Source organism: Chiloscyllium punctatum, chromosome 12 (genome assembly GCF_047496795.1).
Source record: "Chiloscyllium punctatum isolate Juve2018m chromosome 12, sChiPun1.3, whole genome shotgun sequence".
NCBI classification, from domain to species: Eukaryota; Metazoa; Chordata; class Chondrichthyes; order Orectolobiformes; family Hemiscylliidae; genus Chiloscyllium; species Chiloscyllium punctatum.
The window spans coordinates 69,166,351-69,186,747 of NC_092750.1; the positions used below are offsets into that span (position 1 = coordinate 69,166,351).

A 20,397-nucleotide genomic window follows, 5' to 3' on the forward strand; every position below is an offset into this window, starting at 1 on the left:
GAAAACTAGCCACCAGGATACACAAACACCAACTAGCCACCAAAGACATGACCCACTATTACTATCCTTATAAACAGACAAAGAAGGGCACCACTTCTACTGGGACAACACATCCATCCTAGGCCAGGCTAAACAGAGACATTCCTAGAGGCCTGGCATTCAAACAGGAACTCCATCAATAAACACATTGATTTGGTGCCCATTTACCAACCTCTGAGAAAAATAACCAGAAATGGTATCACCCACCTTAGCAGACCAACACCCATAAATAGCAAGCGGAACAGAACACCAGCATTTCACCAGAGGCTCACTGATGATGTTACCTAGCATGGTGACCAAACTTCTGAAAACAAACCTTCCAGCTCAGTGAGTGAACCTCAACCTGAGCTACAAATCTTCTCAAAAATCATGAGGTGATATTGACATATCTTCTTCAACTGCTGCAATACATTTAAAACAATTGATGCCTTGCTAGTTAATTTCAATTACAGTTCAGATTAAAACTTGTGTGGAATTGGAGACATCTGTAAGCCAATTTGGATCGTATAGCAGGTTATCATATCTAGAAGATATTTGTGAACACAGTTGGGTAATTACAACAATCCAATTACTTTGCCATTACATTCACAGATAACTCTGTTTTATTTCCAAACTCTAATACGTTTTCCTTTGGTAAAGTCATTTGTTTGATCATATTATGTACATTTCTAAGTGCATTGTTATGACTTCAACATTTTGCCATCTACTGATGTTGAGCTAATTGGTCTGTGGTACCCTGTTGTTTCAACCCTTCCCTTCTTGAGAAGCAAGAATTAGAGTGTAAGAACAGTGTTACATTTGCTTAATTCTAATCCACTGAGACTGTTCTAGAATCTAGGGAATTTTGGAAAATCATAACCAGTACCTCCACAATCTCTGTACTTAGAATAGAATTTACCATAGAATACTTACAGTGTTGAAATGGGCCACTTGGCTCAGTAAGTCCACACCGACCCTCCAAAGAGTATCCCACCCAGACCCATCCTGCTATCCTATCACCCTGTATTTCCCAAGGCTAATGCACTGAACCTACACATCCCTGCACATGATGGGCAATTTAGAACAGCCAATCCACCTAACTTGCACATCTTTGAACTATGGGAGGAAACCGGAGCACTCAGCAGAAACCCACACAGACACGGGGAGAATGTGCAAACTCCATTCAGACAGTCACCCAAGGCTTTTGGAACCATAGGATGTAGCCCATCAGTTGCTGATCCACCTGATTACTGTTAAGAATGGACGCAAAGGTCTACTCCAATTAATTAAATTCAAGTAGTGGACAATTTAAGTATCCAGTGCTCTATCATACACCATTTGCACATTGCTCGCTTGATCCATTCATCACACACAAATTAGCAGGTATTGCTGATGGAGGCAAAGATAATAAGGCTGGAGTCTTCATTCACAGATTAGCCAAAATAATGTTCCCTGACTCTATTTTTAACTGCTTTAGGCAGCAGTATCTAATCCAAAAGGATTTTGTGTTGTCCACTATCACTGAAACCCTAATAGCTCTCATGACGCATTCTTTTCTGTGGCAGTTTATTTGAATGACAATATAGACTAGAGCAGATGTAAAAAGTGGAAGTGCAATGAAGCTCATGCTCACACTAAAATTGTTCTTGAACATACAATTGAGATTTTAGAAACAGCACTTCATGTTTCACACAACACAAATCATTCCCTACCTTCAGAATAATTATGTTGAAGCCTTCATCCTCCTTAAACATGGCCTCTGATACTAGAGGGAGTATCACTCGGCAAGGGAGTTGCTTGAACAAAGAGTTTCTGGATGCTTACTTGGGTTAATGCCAAATAGCCAATACATGGTTGGCAGATGGGGGTCGGTGGTGGAAACAATGCCTGATGTAAGTGAGAACCATTCAGAAATTCATCCTATCAATGACAACAACTTGGCAGGAGCCTGAAATGTGCCCATCTTGACATGGTCTTCACCAGTGTTATTTAAGTGAAATAATATTTTCCTTAACGTCTGTAATCAAATTAGGCCAGCACTTAACAGTGGGCTTGTCATCAGGAGATAGATGGATCTATTATGATTGAAGTTCATAAAATGCTTTGATACCTCATGACTGAGTGAACTCCTAAACTGAAATTTTTAATGTGCAGAACACATTACATAAGCTACCTCCATTTACCAATGATCACAGTACATGAAATACACAAAATGAAAAAGCTCTCATTAACTTTCCTCATGAAATCATTAATTCCTTGCAGCTTACTGTGTACTTGGGACATTTGCCCTGTGATTTGTACTGTCTTCTTATTTGTTTATTTTTTGTTTTAGACAAAAGTTCTGTTGCTAAGACTGTGGTATCATGAGAGCTGTCGAGTATTCAAAGACCGGCTGGTGAATGACACTGACCGCAACTGGTTTGAATATCTGATGCACAGCATGCTGTTAGAATTGGGCACAAAGTTTGAAGAAGTTGCTCCACAACAGCCTGTTCTTTATGGGGATTTTATGGCAATTGGATCAGATACTAGGATCTATCAATTTATTGACAATATGGAGAAGGTAAATTTGTGCTCTGCGCTGAAAGTATTGTTGTAGTTAATGTTTCATTGTCAGTTGTAGAACACAAATGAAGTCTACCTAGGAACAAGAGTGCAGTGCAGGCAAATAAGACATGTGCTGTAAGATTAGGACTGCTATTTGGCCACATCAGGAACATTAGTCTCCAGCTCCAATTTTGTCAGTTCCTATTGTGGTGATTTCCTGACAAACCAACCTCAGAACTGTTGTCTTTTAGATTGGCCTATTCAGGCATAGTGCTGATAATACCATTCAAAAACTGAACCTTCCAGTGAGGAACGGAGCCCAACAAAACATGATCCCAAGCCTAGTTGTGTTGCGTGAACTGATCTCAGCAAGATGATAGGTAGAGAAAAAGCCAATGCTTCATCTAGGAAGGAGCAAGAGGAGTCCTGAATTCTTAATTCTATCCAGTCAGTTCTACTAAAACGTGTTCCAGTGGAGAATGTTGGGTGAGATTGCGATTGAACATTTAGAGAGTCAATTATCTTGTCATCTCTCACAGTCTGGGCCCACAAATGTAATTGATCTGCTGGAATAGGTGCTGACATCACTGAAGGACCCAAAGACATTAATTCTACATAGATGAGTGCTGACTATCAGACACAATGCTTCCAGTTCAATCATGTCCTCACCTAACACTTGCACATACACTAAAGATAGCTGAACAGCAGGCATGAGAAGTGATAGATTTAGTTAAAATATAAAATATCAGATTGTATTAATGATGCTAAAAGTAATTTTCTCAGAAGAAAGTATCTGCTACAAACATTTTTTTCAGATCAAAATATATAGCCCCGATATTTGTTTCTTACCTGCACTGAGGAAAGCAACACATCCAAAGTATGTGGTGCCGGACCAAAGCCTCCTTAAATGTACACATTTAGGTTACCATGAGGGACCAACCCCTGCCAGACATTTAGGCCCAGTGGGAATAACTGCTGCAGCAGACATTCTGGCTGTTGTCCAAAATAGCATCTAAAATGTCTCCAGACCTGAGGACCCAATGAGCCTAAAGAAAAAAACACCAGTTACCTTTATGGACCTAGTTGGCCTTGACATCTTCAGTCTGATATTTGATCATCTGTGGAATTACAGAACAGCATCTTTGGATCTTCCCAATAGAAAATGAGCCAAAGTTGCAGTTGGGTCCAACCCATATCATTTCAAGATTATTAGAGTACTTGCATGAGTTATAGGTCCAGGTGCTGAGCCCCTCTACCTAATTTGAAAATTCTTTGACAATATGAAGGAGGGCCACTAATCTGACATTATGTGCCTTTGTCTCTTTCTCTCTAAGCACATGGGAACTGGACATTCTTAAGCAGCATAAGAAATGAATCTTTGAAGTTATATTTTCTATTGATATTGATTAAGTTTTGTTAGCAGAACCACCATTCCTGTGCCTCCACACCCCGCAAATATTACATGGACACAGAAAAGACCTGTCTACCTCAGGCAGTTTAAGTAGCAGATCATGCTGCATGGTTGATATATTCAACTGCTTCAGACCAATGTAAGCAATTATGCAGACATTAGTCACATGAAGACATACTTTTTGGCAATTCTGTAATTGCTATATCTAATTCACAAACTAAAGAAGACACAGTTTAATCAAATTTCCTCTTTCTCCTTGCAGTTGGTGCAAGTTATTGACGAGTACATGGATGACTTCAATCAGACAAGCACTACCAAGCTGAAGGTTGTTCTCTTCATGGATGCCATCCAACATATCTGTAGAATCAGCAGGATTCTTCGGCAACCATTAGGCAATGCTCTGCTACTGGGAGTTGGGGGTAGTGGCAGACAGTCCCTAACAAAATTAGCATCACATATGTAAGTTAGAATAAGTTATATCTATCCACCAGCAATAAACTATATTTTTAATGTAATTTCTTTGAACAGGCAAGTGATTGCTGGGCCCCTTGCTGAGCTATTTGTATCATCAATAACCACAGGTGAGGTGCCAGAAGACTGGAGGTTGGTTAACATGGTGCCACTATTTAAAAAAGGTGGTAAGGAAAAGCCAGGGAACTATAGACCAGTGAGCCTAACATCGGTGATGCGCAAGTTGTTGGAGAGAATCCTGAGGGACAGGATGTACATGTATTTGGAAAGGCAAGGACTGAGTAGGGATAGTCAGCATGGCTTTGTGTTCGGGAAGTCATGTCCCACAAACTTGATTGAGTTTTTTTGAAGAAGTAATGAAGAAGATTGATAACAGCAGAGCAGTGGACATGATCTATGTGAATTTCAGTAAGGTGTTCGACAGGTTCTTAATGGCAGGCTTGAGAGCAAAGTTAGATCACATGGAATACAAGGAGAACTAGCCATTTGGATACAGAACTGCTCGAAGGTAGAAGACAGAGGGTGCTGGTGGCGGGTTGCTTTACAGACTGGAAGCTTGTGAACAGTGGTCTCCCACAAGGATCAATGCTGGGTCTACTCCTTTTCAACATTTATATAAAAGATTTGGATGTAAACATAGGAGGCATTGTTGGTAAGTTTGCAGATGAGACCAAAATTGGAAGTGTAGCGGACAGCAAAGAAGGTTACCTCAGAGTGCAATGGGATCTTGATCAGATGGGCCAATTGGCTGAGGAGTGGCAGGTGGAGTTTAATTTAGATAAATGTGAGGTGCTGCATTTTGGAATGGCAAATCAGGACAGGATTTATTCACTTAATGGTAAGGTCCTGGGAAGCATTGCTGAATGAAGAGACCTTGGAGTGCAGATTCATAGTGAAAGTGGTGCCGCCGGTAGATAGGATAGTAAAGAAGGAGTTTGGTATGCTTTCCTTTATTGGTCAGTGCATTGAGTATAGGAGTTGGGGGGTCATGTTGCGGCTGTACAGGATTTTGGTTTGACCACTTTGGGCATTCTGTGTGCACTTCTGATCTCCCTCCGATAGGAAGAATGTTGTGAAACTTATAAAGGTTGGAGCTTTGGGGGAGGCTGAATAGGCTGGGGTTGTTTTCTACGGAGTGTCAGAAACTCAGAGGTGACCTTTTATAAAATCATGAGGGGCATGAATATGGTAAATAGACAAAGTCTTTTCCCTGGGTTGGGGGAGTCCAGAACTAGAGGGTTTAGGGTGAGAGAGGAAAGATTTAAAACGGACCTAAGGGTCAACCTTTTCACGCAGTCAGTGGTGTGTGTATGAAATGAGCTGCCAGAGCAAGTGGTGGAGACTAGTACAATGACAACATTTTAAAGGCATCTGGATGGGTGTATGAATAGGAAGGGTTTAAAGGGATATAGGCCAAGTGCTGGCAAATGGGACTAGATTAATTTTGGATATCTGTTCGGCATGGATGAGTTAGACTGAAGAGTCTGTTTCCATGCTGTACATCTCTATGACTCTATGACTATAGGTGAAGTTATACTTTTGGACTGTTCATTATTTTATACAAACTGAACAGTGACATTCTATGAAACTACAAATTTGTGATGGTTTCTAGTTATTAATTCAATTAGCTGTGAGCCTCAAGACAATAGATTCAAGTCCTGCTCAGAATCCTACAGTGTAATGAGAGGCCATTTGACCCATCAAGTCTGCATCAACCCTCCAGACTAACCCAACCACTCTATTCCCCATTATTCTGCATTTACCATAATCATTCCACCTAGTCTGCACATCTGTAGACACTACGGGCAATTTAGTTTGGCCAACCCACCTAACTTGCACATTTTTGGACTGTGGGAGGAAACCAGCGCACCAGGTGGAATTCCACATGCACACCAGGACAACAGGCAAACTCCACACAGACAGTCACCCAAGGCTAAAATCAAACCTGTGTCCTTGGTGCTGTGAGGCAGCAGTTCAAACCACTGTGCCTCTCCAGAGATTTGAACACAGAATCCAGGCTGATTTTGTAACGTTGTTGCACTGTTGGAGAGCCTGCCTTCCAGACAAGTGATTAAATCAAAGCCTGTCTGTTTTGGTAATGCCTTACTTCAGAGCCAAGAAGCCTGGGTTCAAGTACCACCAGTGGTGTGCAGTGCCATCTGTAAACAGGTTGATTATAAATGTAAGATGCATTTTTAACCTGAGAATCTTAAGTAGTGTCAGAAAAGAGTTGGAGTAAGTTATAAATGTAGCTTTTAAGCCAGTATCGAAACTGGATATGGAGCAAGGTAGAAACAGAACAAAAGGTATTGTCAGTGATGAGATGGAAGGCAGTCGAAGAGTGGGTGCTGGAAAAGCACAGACAGACAGACAGCATCAGAGGAGCAGGCAAGTTGACATTTCGAACATAAGCTAAACATCACGAATTTCTGATGAAGAGCTTGTGCTCGAAACGTCGACTCTCCTGCTCCTCAGATGCTGCCTGACTGGCTGTGCTTTTCCAGCACCACACTTTTCGACTCTGATCTCTAGCATCTGCAGTCCTCACTTTCTCCATGGGATGGAAGGCAGGAGAGATTAAATATTAAAAAAGGGGATGATGGTGAAAGGCAAAGGGATGTAATAGAACAAGATACAATGATGAGTCAAGAGGAGGTGTAAGAGGGAATAGCAGAACCATTAACAAAAACTGTCATTTGAGAAAGTGGGACACTGATTCCAATCTGAAATTTTTGAACCTCGTACTGAGTCCAGAAGTCTGTGAAGTGCCAAGTGATAGAGTCATAGAATCATACAGCATGGAAACAGTCCTTTGGTCCAGCTTGTTCATGTGGACTAGACATCCCAATCTGACCTACTCCCATTTGGCCCATATCCTTCCAAACTCTTCCTATTCATATACCCATCCAGATGACTTTTAAATGTTGGTGATTGTACCCACCTCCACCACGTCCTCTGGCAGCTCATTCCATACATGTACCACCCTCTGCATGAAAACGGTACCTCTCGGGTACTTTTTAAATCTTTGCCATCTTACCTTAAACCTAGTTTTGGACTTTTCCACCCTAGGAAAAATACCTTGGCTATTCACCCTACCCATGTCCCTCTTGATTTTATAAGTCTTTGTAAGATCATCCCCCACCCTCCAACACCAAGGGATAAAAAGCTCCAGTCTTATTCAGTCTCTCCCTATAGTTCAAACCCTCCAGTCCCAGCAACATCCTTGTGAATCTTTTCTGCACCCTCTCAAGTTTAACAACATCCTCCCTATAGAAGGGTGACTAGAATTGTACACAGTATCCTAACAGTGGCCTTACCAATGTGCTGTACAGCCACAACATAATGTCCCAACTCCTAATCTCAATGTTCTGACCAATGAAGTCAAGCAAGCCAAACACCTTCTTCACCACCCTGTCTTACTGCAACTCCATTTTCAAGAAACTATACACATACAACCCTAAGTCTCTTAGTTCAGTAAAACTTCCCATTGCCCAATTATTAACAGTATAAGTCCTGCCCTGGTTTACCTTATCAAAATGTGACACCTCACATTTATCTAAATTAAACTCCATCTGGCACTCCTAGGCCCATTGGCCCATCTGATTAAAGTCCCATTGTACACTGAGATAACCTTCTTAACTGTCCACTATGCCATCTATTTTGGTATCATCTGCAAACTTACTCACTATACCTCTTCTATTCACACCCAAATCATCTATGTAAACGACAAAATGCAGCGCACCGAACTTTGTAGCATACCGCTGGTCACAGACCTCCAGTCCAAAAAGCAATCCTCTACCACCACCCTCTGTCTCCAACCCTCAAGATAACTTTGTATCCAATTAGCTATCTCCCCTAATTCTATGTGATCTAACCTTACTAACCAGTCTACCATTCCAGAACCTTGTTGAATGCTTTGCTGAAGTCCATACAGACAACATCTACCACTCTGCTTTCATTGATTTTCTTTACCACCTCTTCAAAAACTCAATTTTGCAGGCATAAAGCCATGGTTACTATCCCTATTCTGTCCTTGCCTTTCTAAATGCTTGTAAATGTCCGGCAGAATCTCCTCCAACAATTTACCCACCATTGTGTAAGACTTACCAGTCTATAGTTTCCTTACTTTTCCTTCCCACTTTTCTTAAATAATAGTACCACATTAGCCAACCTCCAGTTTTCCAGCAACTCGCCCGTGGCTGTCAATGATACAAATATAAGAGGTAAAAACAATGACTGCAGATGCTGGAAAGCAAATACTGGATTAGTGGTGCTGAAAGAGCACAGCAGTTCAGGCAGCATCCAATGAGCAGCAAAATTGACGTTTCGGGCAAAAACCCTTCATCAGGAATAAAGGCAGTGAGCCTGAAGCGTGGAGAGATAAGCTAGAGGAGGGTGGGGGTGGGGAGAGAGTAGCATAGAGTACAATGGGTGAGTGGGGGAGGAGATGAAGGTGATAGGTCAAGGAGGAGAGGGTGGAGTGGATAGGTGGAAAAGGGTACAAATATCTCAGCTAGTCAAAACCTGAGATACTGTTGCTTAAGTTTATATTAAGTGTCATGGTGTAGGAAGCTGAGTAAAGAGAGGCTAAAGTGGAAGTAAAGCAGAAAATTATAATGACTAATGATTAAAAGCTCAGAGTCATAACTAGAAACTGAATGGGGATATTCTGCTAACTAGTAACCCAAACTATGTTGGCATTCCTAGCATACAGCGAGCATATAACAAATATTCTGTACTAAATTGAAGAAGTTCAAGCAAATTGGTGTTTCACCTAGAAGAAGTGGTTAGGTTGCAGGATAGTGAGAAGGGAGGATTAAAAGGATAATTGTATGCAAATTTGCATTGCACATTGCTGTGAAAAGAGAAATGGCTATAGAGATGTTAGAGAAGTGGATCGAGACATTGTGGTTGTACTAGCCCCTTTGGAATGCTGGAAGGTGAACATACCATAAGATGTACTTGATTGTGGCATCATGTTGAAGGTACTTGTTGGAGGTTAATGTGTTCAATATAAAAGCTAGTAAGATGTAACTTGAGAAAGTTATGATGCTAGAAGAATAGGGGAGGGATAAAAGCAGAAATGAAGTGAAGATTGCATTGTGATCTAGTAGGATCTGGCAAGGATCCCTGAGACAAAGGAACATGTAATGATTGTTTGTTAATCGAGGGACAGTTGGGTGAGTATTTGACCAGGTGTATTTTAAATGGGGAATGAGTGGATCTTGGAAAGAAGCAAGCTGTGCCAAGACACAGGAGGCCACATAGAGAGATGGTGGGAAATGATTCTTCTTATCCCATCAGCTATACGTGATGATTTCACAATTGCACTTGTACCTCCTCTAAAACCCTCTTTTGTTTATTTACTATCTCATTACCATTTTCTTTTGCCGAACACAATCATTGATTTCGTCTGACTTCCACTTTATCATAACCTTCCTTTTGTTCTATCCTAAACTTGTCACATCCCTTAAGGTGAAAGATGAAACACAATAAAGTAATGTAAATATTTAATAATTAAATTAGTAGGTAGTTTAAATATGTATTATAAACTGCATTATATTCAAAAGCATTCCTATCCATGAAAAAAACCCATTCAAAATATTAAAATCCCTTCAAATACTTAATCCTTTATAAAAACAAGCTGAATTGTATTTATAACCATACGTTCAAGACAGCCATCTTTAGAGGTCAATGTTTATTGATAACTTATTTCCACTGACATCGTTCAAAACTCAATTACAAATGATCAAATGAGAGTCTGCTGAATATACAATTGTACTCCTAGTTAACTGCAGGTTTCACTGTTGTATAATTAGAACAAGCATATGCTTTCAGTATAGCCTAAAGCTATTTTTAAATCCTTTCTTTTACTGTTTATCATTTTCTATTTTACTATAATCCCTTTCATGGACTATTGAGCCGTCAGATTTGTTTCTCTTGCAGAGTTAGACAAAACACCATTGCGACAAAGGTAGCTCTGTAATGAAAAGATCCTATTGCACTGCTAGCATTGTAGTTTTTTTTGTAAATATTTTTTATTGAGAAAAAAAATAAAGTTTTTATAAAATGACAAAACCACTACAAAATAGTGTAACAGCTTTATATGTAATAACAATAATAGGAAACAAACTACGACTCTACTCCGCAAACTACCGAAATGTGAGGAAAAAAAATTTTTAAAAACCTATTAAAAACTACAATTCAATAAATAAGGAAGAAAGAAGAAAAATAAATAAACAAACAAAATAAAATTAGACCAAGTTATACCAAGGTAACTTAAATTATATTAAATTAAATTATTTATTAAACTCAACGCAATTTCACCGAAGCTCCCCACCACTGGGGGCATTCGTAAGCAAACCCTCATTGTTCAGGATTCTTCCCCCCAGGGGCCTGCGGACCACCAGACATAGCCCTCACGGCTACACAAAGCTCTGATCAGTATAGCCAATAAATCTGCATCAATATAATTCAAGTATGGCCGCCATTTTCTGCACAAAATGAAAAAATATTAAACAATTTCTTCACATGCATGCCCAAAGAGGGGAGATCTGGAAGACCCAAAAGGAGTCAGATCCAACTTAACCTCAATTCCCAAGACCTCTTCCAAAACACTTAATATGGCATCCCAATACCTGCGAAGCTTGTGGCATGACCACAAGCAATGAGTAAGAGTACCAACATCCATTTTAAACTTGGGGCACATTGGGGAAACTCCTGTCTTGAACTTCGCAAGCTGTTCCGGTGCCAATTGAGCCCTGTGAAGTACTTTCAATTGGATATCCTGGGTCCTATTGCAAATCAAAATTTTCCTAATGTTTTCCCAAATATCGTCCCACATCTCTGACGAGATTTCTACCCCCAAATCTTGAGTCCAGGTTCTGCATAACCACTCAATGTCCTTCGAGACATTACTTCCTAACAAGTGATAGACAGTGTTAACCAAGAGGGCGCCCATAGACCAGAGCACTGTCCTTTCCATATCTAACTTATAGGGAACTAACCATCAATGTAGTATTATTTTGCATAAAGTCTCTAACCTGGAAGTAATGAAAGAAGTCTCCTCGGTAGCTCAAATTTCTGACGCAGCTGCTTGAAGGACACCATGACTTCCCATCAAATAAATCTCCCAAACAGGAGATTCCTCTAGATTCCCAGAACTTAAAGCCAGAGTCCTTCATCCCCAGCCGGAATCCCAACATTCCCACAATGGGAGTGAAGGGGGAAGTTCTTTGTAAATTGCCCTCACCCTACCACATCATTCTCCATGATTTGACTGTGTTTAGGATAATTGGGTTTCTGCAGTAGTCCATAACAGTTCTCATCTTGTCCATAAACAACTAATTAATGTGAAGGTGTTTTGTCTGGGAGGTCTCAATGTCCAACAAGATTGATTGCGGGTCCTGGCAGGCCCATTCAGCTACATAGGATAGTAAAGAACTCAATTGGTATTTCTTAAACTCTGGGAAATCCAGACCACCCCTCGCCTGCAGAATCTGTAATTTATCCAATTTAATAAGAGGCCGCCTAGGAACCCTCCAACCACAAGGGATGAACTCAGATTTCTCCAGTTTCCTCATTTCCCCTCCCCCCACATTGTCTCATTCCCAACCCTCGAACTCAGTACCACCTTCCTAACCTGCAATCTTCTTCCTGACCTCTCCGCGCCCCACCCCCACTCTGGCCTATCACCCTCACCTTAACCTCCTTCCACCTATCGCATTTCCAACGCCCCTCCCCCAAGTCCCTCCTCCCTACCTTTTATCTTAGTCTACTGGACACACCTTCCTCATTCCTGCAGAAGGGCTCATGCCCGAAATGTCGATTCTCCTGTTCCTTGGATGCTGCCTGACCTGCTGCGCTTTTCCAGTGACACATTTTCAGCTCTGATCTCCAGCATCTGCAGTCCTCAATTTCTCTTAGCACAACATTAATAATGTTCCTTTAATTTTCTTGAAAATGTATGGAATTTTTTTCTGAGACAGAAGTATGTAAACTCAAATATCACATAAGGAACTTTTGAAAATTTAGGAATGCCTACAAACTACTTAACCAGAGTTTATGCATGCAATATAACTTGGATTATGCTGTGACATCTCTATGGATGGTGTTAGCCAATGTCAAGTCTGCAATAAGCAGGATATTTGTCTCTCAGATTACTTAACCTGTTACTCTGTGTATTTGTCATTATATATGTCCTCTCACTGAATCTATCTGAGGGTTAAACCTTTTGAATCTAATTGAAAGCAAAATGGTGTAACTGCCAAGATGAGAATTTTAAAAATTACTGAATAACAAGATTTTTAAAAGTATCCATTTTTTCTCACAGGGCTGAATTTGAGTGTTTTCAAATTGAACTTGCTAAAAATTACGGCACAGTAGAATGGAGAGAAGATATCAAAGGGATCCTGATGAAAGCGGGAATACACTATCAACAGCTCACCTTTCTTTTTGTAGACACACAGGTATCTCTCTACAACATCTGTATTTACTGACCCTGCAACTTTGCACAGTGTACTCCCCACATATACTGTTGTTATTCCCTTCCACCACTGCACTGCCCTGTTTGTTTCTTTTTCCTGCCTTTGCTGTCTGCCTCCCTCATTGTCTGCTATCTGCCATTGCACCCTCCTCTCTTCTACTTCTCAATTCTTCCTTCACCTGTCTCTTATACTCAAATATCTTTCCATTATCTTCTTCAGTCATGCCCTTTTCATTGTCCATCTACATTTAAATAGATTAAAGCCCATGGTGTTAGGGGCAAGATACTGGCATGGGTAGAGGATTCGCTAACTGGCAGAAGGCAGAGATGCCAGTTGATGACTTTTGGAATTCCAGTAGGGGTCTGTGTTAGGACCACAACTATTCAAGTTATATATTAACAATCTGAACGAAGGACAGGGCATTATTGCTATGTTTGCAGATGACACAAAGATAGGTGGAAGGACAGGTCTTGTTGAGGAAATGGGGAGGCAATGGAAGGACTTGAACAGGCTGGGAGAGTGGACAAAGTGTGACAGATTACAATATGGGAAAGTGTGAAGTGATGCACTTTGGTAGGAAGAGTATCGATGTAGATTATTTTCTAAATGGGGAAAGGCTTTGGAAATCTGAACACAAAGGGCTTTGAGAGTTCATAGTTCTCTTAAAGTTAACATGCAAGTCCAGTTGGCAGTTGGTGAGGCAAATGCTACGTTAGCATTCATTTGGACTACAGATGTATGATAGAGGCTGTATAAGTGATCAGTTTTTTGCCCTATATTGAAGGAAGGATGTGCTGATGTTGGGAGGGAGGTTTACAAGAATGGTTCTGGGGGTGAAGGGTTTGTTATGTGAGGAATGGTTGAGGATTCTGATTCTGAACTCAATAGAGTTTAGAGGACAAGGGGGGGATTTGACTGAAACTTACAGAAGACTGAGACGCCTAGATAAAGTGCACATGCAGAACATGTTTCACTAATTGGAAAGACTTGGATCCAAGGGTGCAGCCTTAGATTGATGGAATGACCCTGGAACTGGGATAAGAATGAATTTCTTCGGTCAGAGGGTGATTAATCTGTGGAACACATTACTGCAGAGGGCTGTAGAAGCCAATGCAACAAAGAGTGACACTCTTGCTCATGTTCGTTTCTCAGGCTAAGGCTTAACTGATCAGAGTCAACCTGCCTTGTTTAAAATTTAAACAAAACTCGGCAGTTGACTGTTATCATCAATTAACTGGTGCATTCTACATTGCAGCATCTGTAGTAATCAGAGCCCAATCCACACTCTCCTTGTACAGTATAAATGTTGCCTTCCATTCACTTCGGTATTCTCCTGATGAGTTCAAGATGAACATTTTTAATAAAATGGGTCTTTTTGTCAACAGTACTCAGGTTTTGCACTACCAAAAGTGTATTTATAATAAACAAAATTGTAGACATAATTCTCCCAAACAACAGTTTTCCTTGAATAATTGGCTGTGACAAACATTTAATTAATCAACATTATTGCCTAGAAAGATGGTTTTATTCTTGTAGGCAAAAGTGAGGACTGCAGATGCTGGAAACCAGAATTTAGATCAGAGTGGTACTGGAAAAGCACAGCAGGTCAGATAGCAGCTGGGGAGTAGGAAAATCGATGTTTCAGGCAAAAGCCCTTCATCAGGAATTGAGGCAGGGAGCTTTGGGGGTGGAGAGATAAGTGGGGGGGGGGGAGCGGGGGAGCGGGTGGGGGTCGAGCTGGGGAGAAGATAGCAAAGAATACAATAGGTGAATGGGGCTGGGGATGGAGGTGATAGGTCAGAGAGGAGGGTGGAGCAGATAGGTGGGAAGGAGATTGGCAGGTAGGACAGCTCATGAGGATGGTGCTGAGCTGGAAGTTTGGAACTGGGGTAAGGTGGGGGGAGGAGAAATGAGGAAACTGGTGAAGTCCACATTGATACCCTGGGGTTGAAGTGTTCCGAGGTGGAAGATGAGGCGTTCATCCTCCAGGCATCGGGTGGTGAGGGAGTGACCGTGGAGGAGGCCCAGGACATGCATGTCCTTGGCAAAGTGGGAGGGGGAGTTGAAATGTTGGGCCACGGGACGGTGGGGTTGATTGGTGCGGGTGTCCCAGAGATGTTCCCTAAAGCACTCTGCAAGGAGGCATCCAGTCTCCCCAGTGTAGAGGAGACCGCATTGGGAGCAACGGATACAATAAATGATATTAGTGGATGTGCAGGTGAAACTTTGGATGTGGAAGGCTCCTTTGGGGCCTTGGATAGAGGTGAGGGGGGAGGTGTGGCCACAGGTTTTGCAATTCCTTCGGTGGCAGGGAAAGGTGCCAGGATGGGAGAGTGGGTTGTTCGGGGGAGTGGACCTGACCAGGTAGTCACGGAGGGAACGGTCTTTGTGGAAAGCAGAAAGGGGTGGGGAGGGAAATATATTCCTGGTGGTGGGGTCTGTTTGGAGGTGGCGGTAATGTCGGCGAATAACGTGGTTTATGCGAAGGTTGGTAGGGTGGAAGGTGAAGACTAAGGGAGTTCTGTCCTTGTTACGGTTGGAGGGGTGGGGTTTGAGGGCGGAGGTGGCGGGATGTGGATGAGATGCGTTGGAGGGCATCTTCAACCATGTGGGAAGGGAAATTGCGGTCTCTAAAGAAGGAGGCCATCTGGTGTATTCTGTGGTGGAACTGGTCCTCCAGGGAGCAGATACAGTGGAGGCGGAGGAATTGGGAATACAGGATGGCATTTTTGCAACAGGTAGGGTGGGAAGAGGTGTAATCCAGGTAACTGTGGGAGTCTGTGTGTTTGTAAAAAATATCAGTGTCATGTCGGTCGTCATTAATGGAAATGAAGAGGCCCAGGAAGGGGAGGGAGGTCTTAGAGATGGTCCAGGTGAATTTAAGGTCGGGTTGGAATATGTTGCTGAAGCTGATGAACTGCTCAACCTCTTCATGGGAGTGCCGATGCAGTCATCAATGGAGCAGAGGAAGAGGTGGGGAGTGGCGCCGGTATAACTATTGAAGATGGACTGTTCTACGTAGCCAACAAAGGGACAGGCATAGCTGGGGCCCATACGGGTACCCATAACTACCCCTTTGGTCTGGAGGAAGTGGGAGGATTCGAACAAGAAATTGTTAAGGGTGGGGACCAGTTCAGCCAAATGAATGAGAGTGTCAGTGGAAGGGTACTGTTGTGGACGTCAGGAGAGGAAGAAACAGAGGGCTTGGAGGCCCTGGAGATGGCGGATGGAGGTGTAGAGGGATTGGGTGTCCATGGCGAGGATGAGGTGTTGGGGGCCGGGGAAACAGAAGTCTTGGAGGAGGTGGAGGGTGTGGGTGGTGTCTCAAATGTATGTGGGGAGTTCCTGGACTAGAGGTGATAGGACAGTATCAAGATAGGTGGAGATGGGTTCGGTGGGGCAGGAGCATGCTGAGACAATGGGTCGGCCAGGGTGGTCAGGCTTGTGGATCTTGGGAAGGAGGTAGAACCGGGCGGTGCGGGGTTCCTGGACTACGCGGTTGAAGTTGTGGGTGGGAGATCTCCTGAGATGATGATGTTCTGTATGGTCTGGGAGATGATGGTTTGGTGGTGGGGGGTGGGGTCATGGTCAAGGGGGTGGTAGGAGGTGTCTTTGAGTTGGCATCTGGCTTCAGCAGTATAGAGGTCAGTGTGCCAGACTACCCCTGCACCCCCTTTATTTTTGTGTGTGTATTTCAACTCACCAATGGCACAAGTTACAAGCATTGGTAAGCAAAAATTGCAAACAGTCATTTCGAGGCTAGTATTTGTAAAGACTAAATTACCTTTGTATGGCTTCTTACCTTCTGGTTCCAAATTTATCCAAAATGTTAACGTATTTTTGACAGCTTTATCTTAGGGATATATGTAGAGCTTTTGTTGAATTCCTCCAAAGAGAATCATTGACAAAATAAAAAGAACAGGTACAGAATTTTAGAACTTTAAGGATTCATACAATTAGTTTAGCAACTCATTTCCACCCTTGATTAATAATTCAAGACAGGTGGATTTAATAGTCAGAACTGTTAACATTATTTTAAAACAACTTTTGATAGGCAACTTAAAGTCAACTTTTGTCATTGTTTTTCTCAGATCAAAGATGAATCATTTTTAGAGGACGTAAACAACATTTTGAATTCAGGAGATGTTCCAAATTTATACAGCTTTGATGAGCAAGAGGAAATCTTCAATGCAATGAAACCAGTAGTTCAGGATCTAGGACAGCAGCCAACCAAGGCCAATATGATGGCTGCATACACAAAACGTGTACGCAATAATATTCATACTGTGCTGTGCATGAGGTAAGTTTTCCTGCTGATACCTCCCAAACCAGATTGTTCCCATCATTAAGTTTCAAAAATGCCTGCACTGAGTGACAATCAAGACCATTCCTCCTGATTAACGAAGTTAGTGGACAGGCAGATAGTTCTGAGGAGGTAGCGAGGCTGCAGAAAGATTTAGGTAAAAACAATGACTGCAGATGCTGGAAACCAGATTCTGGATTAGTGGTGCTGGAAGAGCACAGCAGTTCAGGCAGCATCTGAGGAGCAGTAAAATCTGCTCCTCGGATGCTGCCTGAACTGCTGTGCTCTTCCAGCACCACTAATCCAGAATACAGAAAGATTTAGACAGTTTAGGAGAATGGTCCTAGAAATGGCTGATAAAATTCAATGTGAGCAAATGTGAGGTCATGCACTTTGGAAAAAACGGATTCAGGAATGGACTATTTTATAAACAGTGAGAAAATTCATACAGCCAAAGTACAAAGGGATCTCTGAGTGCTAGTACAGGATTCTGTAAAGGTTGACTTGCAGGTTGAGTCCATGGTTAAGAAAGCAAATGTAATGTTGCCATTTATCTCAAGAGGATTGGAATGTAAAAGCAGTGATGTGGTACTGAGACTTTATAAAGCTCTGGTTAGGCCCCATTTAGAATACTGTATCCAGTTTTGGGCCCCACTCCTCAAGAAGGATGTACTGGCACTGGAGCATGTCCAGCAGAGATTCACATGGATGATCCTTAGAATGGTAGGCCTAACATACGATAAATGGCTGAGGATCCTGGGATTGTATTCATTCGGAGTTCAGAAGGTTGAGGGGAGATCTAATAGAAACTTACAAGATAATGCATGACTCAGAAAGGGTGGACGCTGGGAAATTGTTTCCGTCAGGCGGGGATACTAAGACTCATGGGCACAGTCTTAGAATTAGAGGGGGGTCAACTTAGGATGGAAATGAGGACACATTTCTTCAGCCAGAGGGTGGTGGACCTGTGGAATTCATTCATTGCCATGGAGCCCAGTGGAGGCCGGGACGTTAACTGTCTTCAAGGCAGGGATCGATAAATTCTTGGTCTCGCAAGGAATAAGGGGATATGAGGAGAGTGTGGGTAAGTGGCGTTGAAATGCCTGTCAGCCATGATTGAATGGCGGAGTGGACTCAATGGGCTAAATGGCCTTACTTCCACTCCTATTTCTTATGGTCTTAACCCTTCATATTCTTCTTCCTGTTGTTGTGTCAAGCTCTACACATACACTTTCCCAGCAGAAAGCAAGTTGTTTCTTCAAAGGGAATGTTGATAGATTTTGATCAGTACAGGGGAACCTTGATTATCTGAATTTTGATTATCTGAATTTTGGATTATCTGGCAAGATCCCGATGCTTGGCTAAACTATGTTATCTGGCATTCAATTATCCGAAATTCGATTAACTGAATGAAATACTGCCCACCCATGTCCTTCAGATAATCAAGGTTCCTCTGTAGATAGTTTTTATCCTGCTCTGCAGTGAAGAAGTTGCTATCTCAGCTGAAAGATAGTGTCGGGTGGGGTGAAAGTGACATGACATCTACTGATGTAACTTGTTCAAAGGGATACTCCTCACTTATGAGCTCAGTAAGCAACTTTGAGTATCTAATATCGTGCAGAAAAAGGACAAAAAAGTCAAGCTTTTCACTCCAGTGATGTAACTAAGTCCAAAGTTAATATTGTGAGAATGTTCTGATTATAAACCAGTAAAACCAGCCTTTTCATCAAGCTCTCAGCTAATCAAGGACCACATTTTATGAATGTTTGAATCCTTATCAAAAGAAACGTGAGAGGCAAGTCTAAAAACAGACAAAAAAATTAATATTTTAAACTATATGATGAATAAAATCGAGGAAACAACAAAATACAAACAATAATAATTTATAAAATGAAAATGTAAAATTGGAAAACTGAAATTAAGGAGGGCAAATAGGATGGTGATGAAGGAAAAAAGACAGCAAAAATAAAGGCAACATCAGCATTAAATGACCATCTGAAAAATTACAGAATAAATAGCAATTAGCTATTATTTTTCTTGAGGGAAATCAAACTGAGCAGATGTTTGAAGAGGGTATTTGAGATAAATCAATCAAACCATATTTAAAGTGATTCTATTGAAAATAGTGTGAAATATGATGAGGGTAAAGATTCTGGAATGAATTTATAAAATACAGGATGCTGCTTCAATTAAAACTGCCTTCAATTAAATCAAACAAATACATTGTGTTCATTCAGCAATATTACCAGCATAAGCTCAAGGCCAAAATATTGAAAGTGTTCAAACAAAACTTTTTAACATTCAGTTTAGCAAAGAAGTAATAATATTACAGCAATGAAATTACCTCTGACATTCAAATAGAATAATTACTCAAGACATTTTAAGGTGGCAGGGCATGAACTGAATTTTTAGAAAATAAAACTGGTTGGCCCAAGGTTAAGAAAGCAATCCTTGCAGCTGTCTGCTTTAATTCTATTGGGCCCCAAAATTTGTCAGAATATCCCAACCATGTTGATTGGTACTGGCCAGAACTGAGGACTCCGAGCTCCAGATTACCTTGCACACAGTGTCAGGGCCAATGTCTATTCTCTAACAATCAGCAATGCCCAGAGTTGTTTGCATTATGGAATAGTTGCATACAGGTAAAATCATAGTAATCCAAGGCTTAGACATATGCTGCAGAAATACGAATTCAAATTCTACTATGGCTGCTAAGGAATTTGAACCCAATACAATTGTTTAACTAGTTATAAAAAGCTAGGCTCAGTTTGATGACCATGAATCCAGATTGTAGTAAAATCCTGCCTAGTTCAACAAAGTCCTTTTAAGGAAGGACATCCCATTTCCACATCAAATCCAATAAAGCAGGCAGCAAGGTGTTATAAGAGTTTGTAGGGAATGCTCTTGAGAGTGCTCTACATCGATATTGAATTCCACAAAGTTCTATTATATCAGGTCAAACAAAGGAACTTCCTGCTGATTATCACCAACTGTCTCCCTAAACTGATGATTCAGTCTTCCTTGAGGTTGGATACCACATGAAAGAAGCACTGAGGATAGCAAAGGCACATAATTAACTGTATGGAGAACTTCAATACTCATCACCAAGAGTTGCTTGGTAGTACATTTACTAGCCACCTGGCCAAGTCCTGAAGAACATA

At 41.5% G+C, this 20,397-nt stretch overlaps 1 protein-coding gene across 1 annotated transcript in view; it reads left to right on the top strand.

Moving 5' to 3' along the window:
* The window catches only part of dnah1 (dynein, axonemal, heavy chain 1), a 425,483-nt gene that overhangs the window by 262,631 nt on the left and 142,455 nt on the right, over nucleotides 1-20,397 (top strand). The window contains exons 48-51 of the mRNA XM_072582714.1: nucleotides 2,351-2,581; nucleotides 4,239-4,435; nucleotides 12,780-12,915; nucleotides 17,025-17,233. Of these exons, the coding sequence (XP_072438815.1) occupies nucleotides 2,351-2,581; nucleotides 4,239-4,435; nucleotides 12,780-12,915; nucleotides 17,025-17,233 (773 nt within the window). The remainder of the gene's footprint in view (nucleotides 1-2,350; nucleotides 2,582-4,238; nucleotides 4,436-12,779; nucleotides 12,916-17,024; nucleotides 17,234-20,397) is intronic.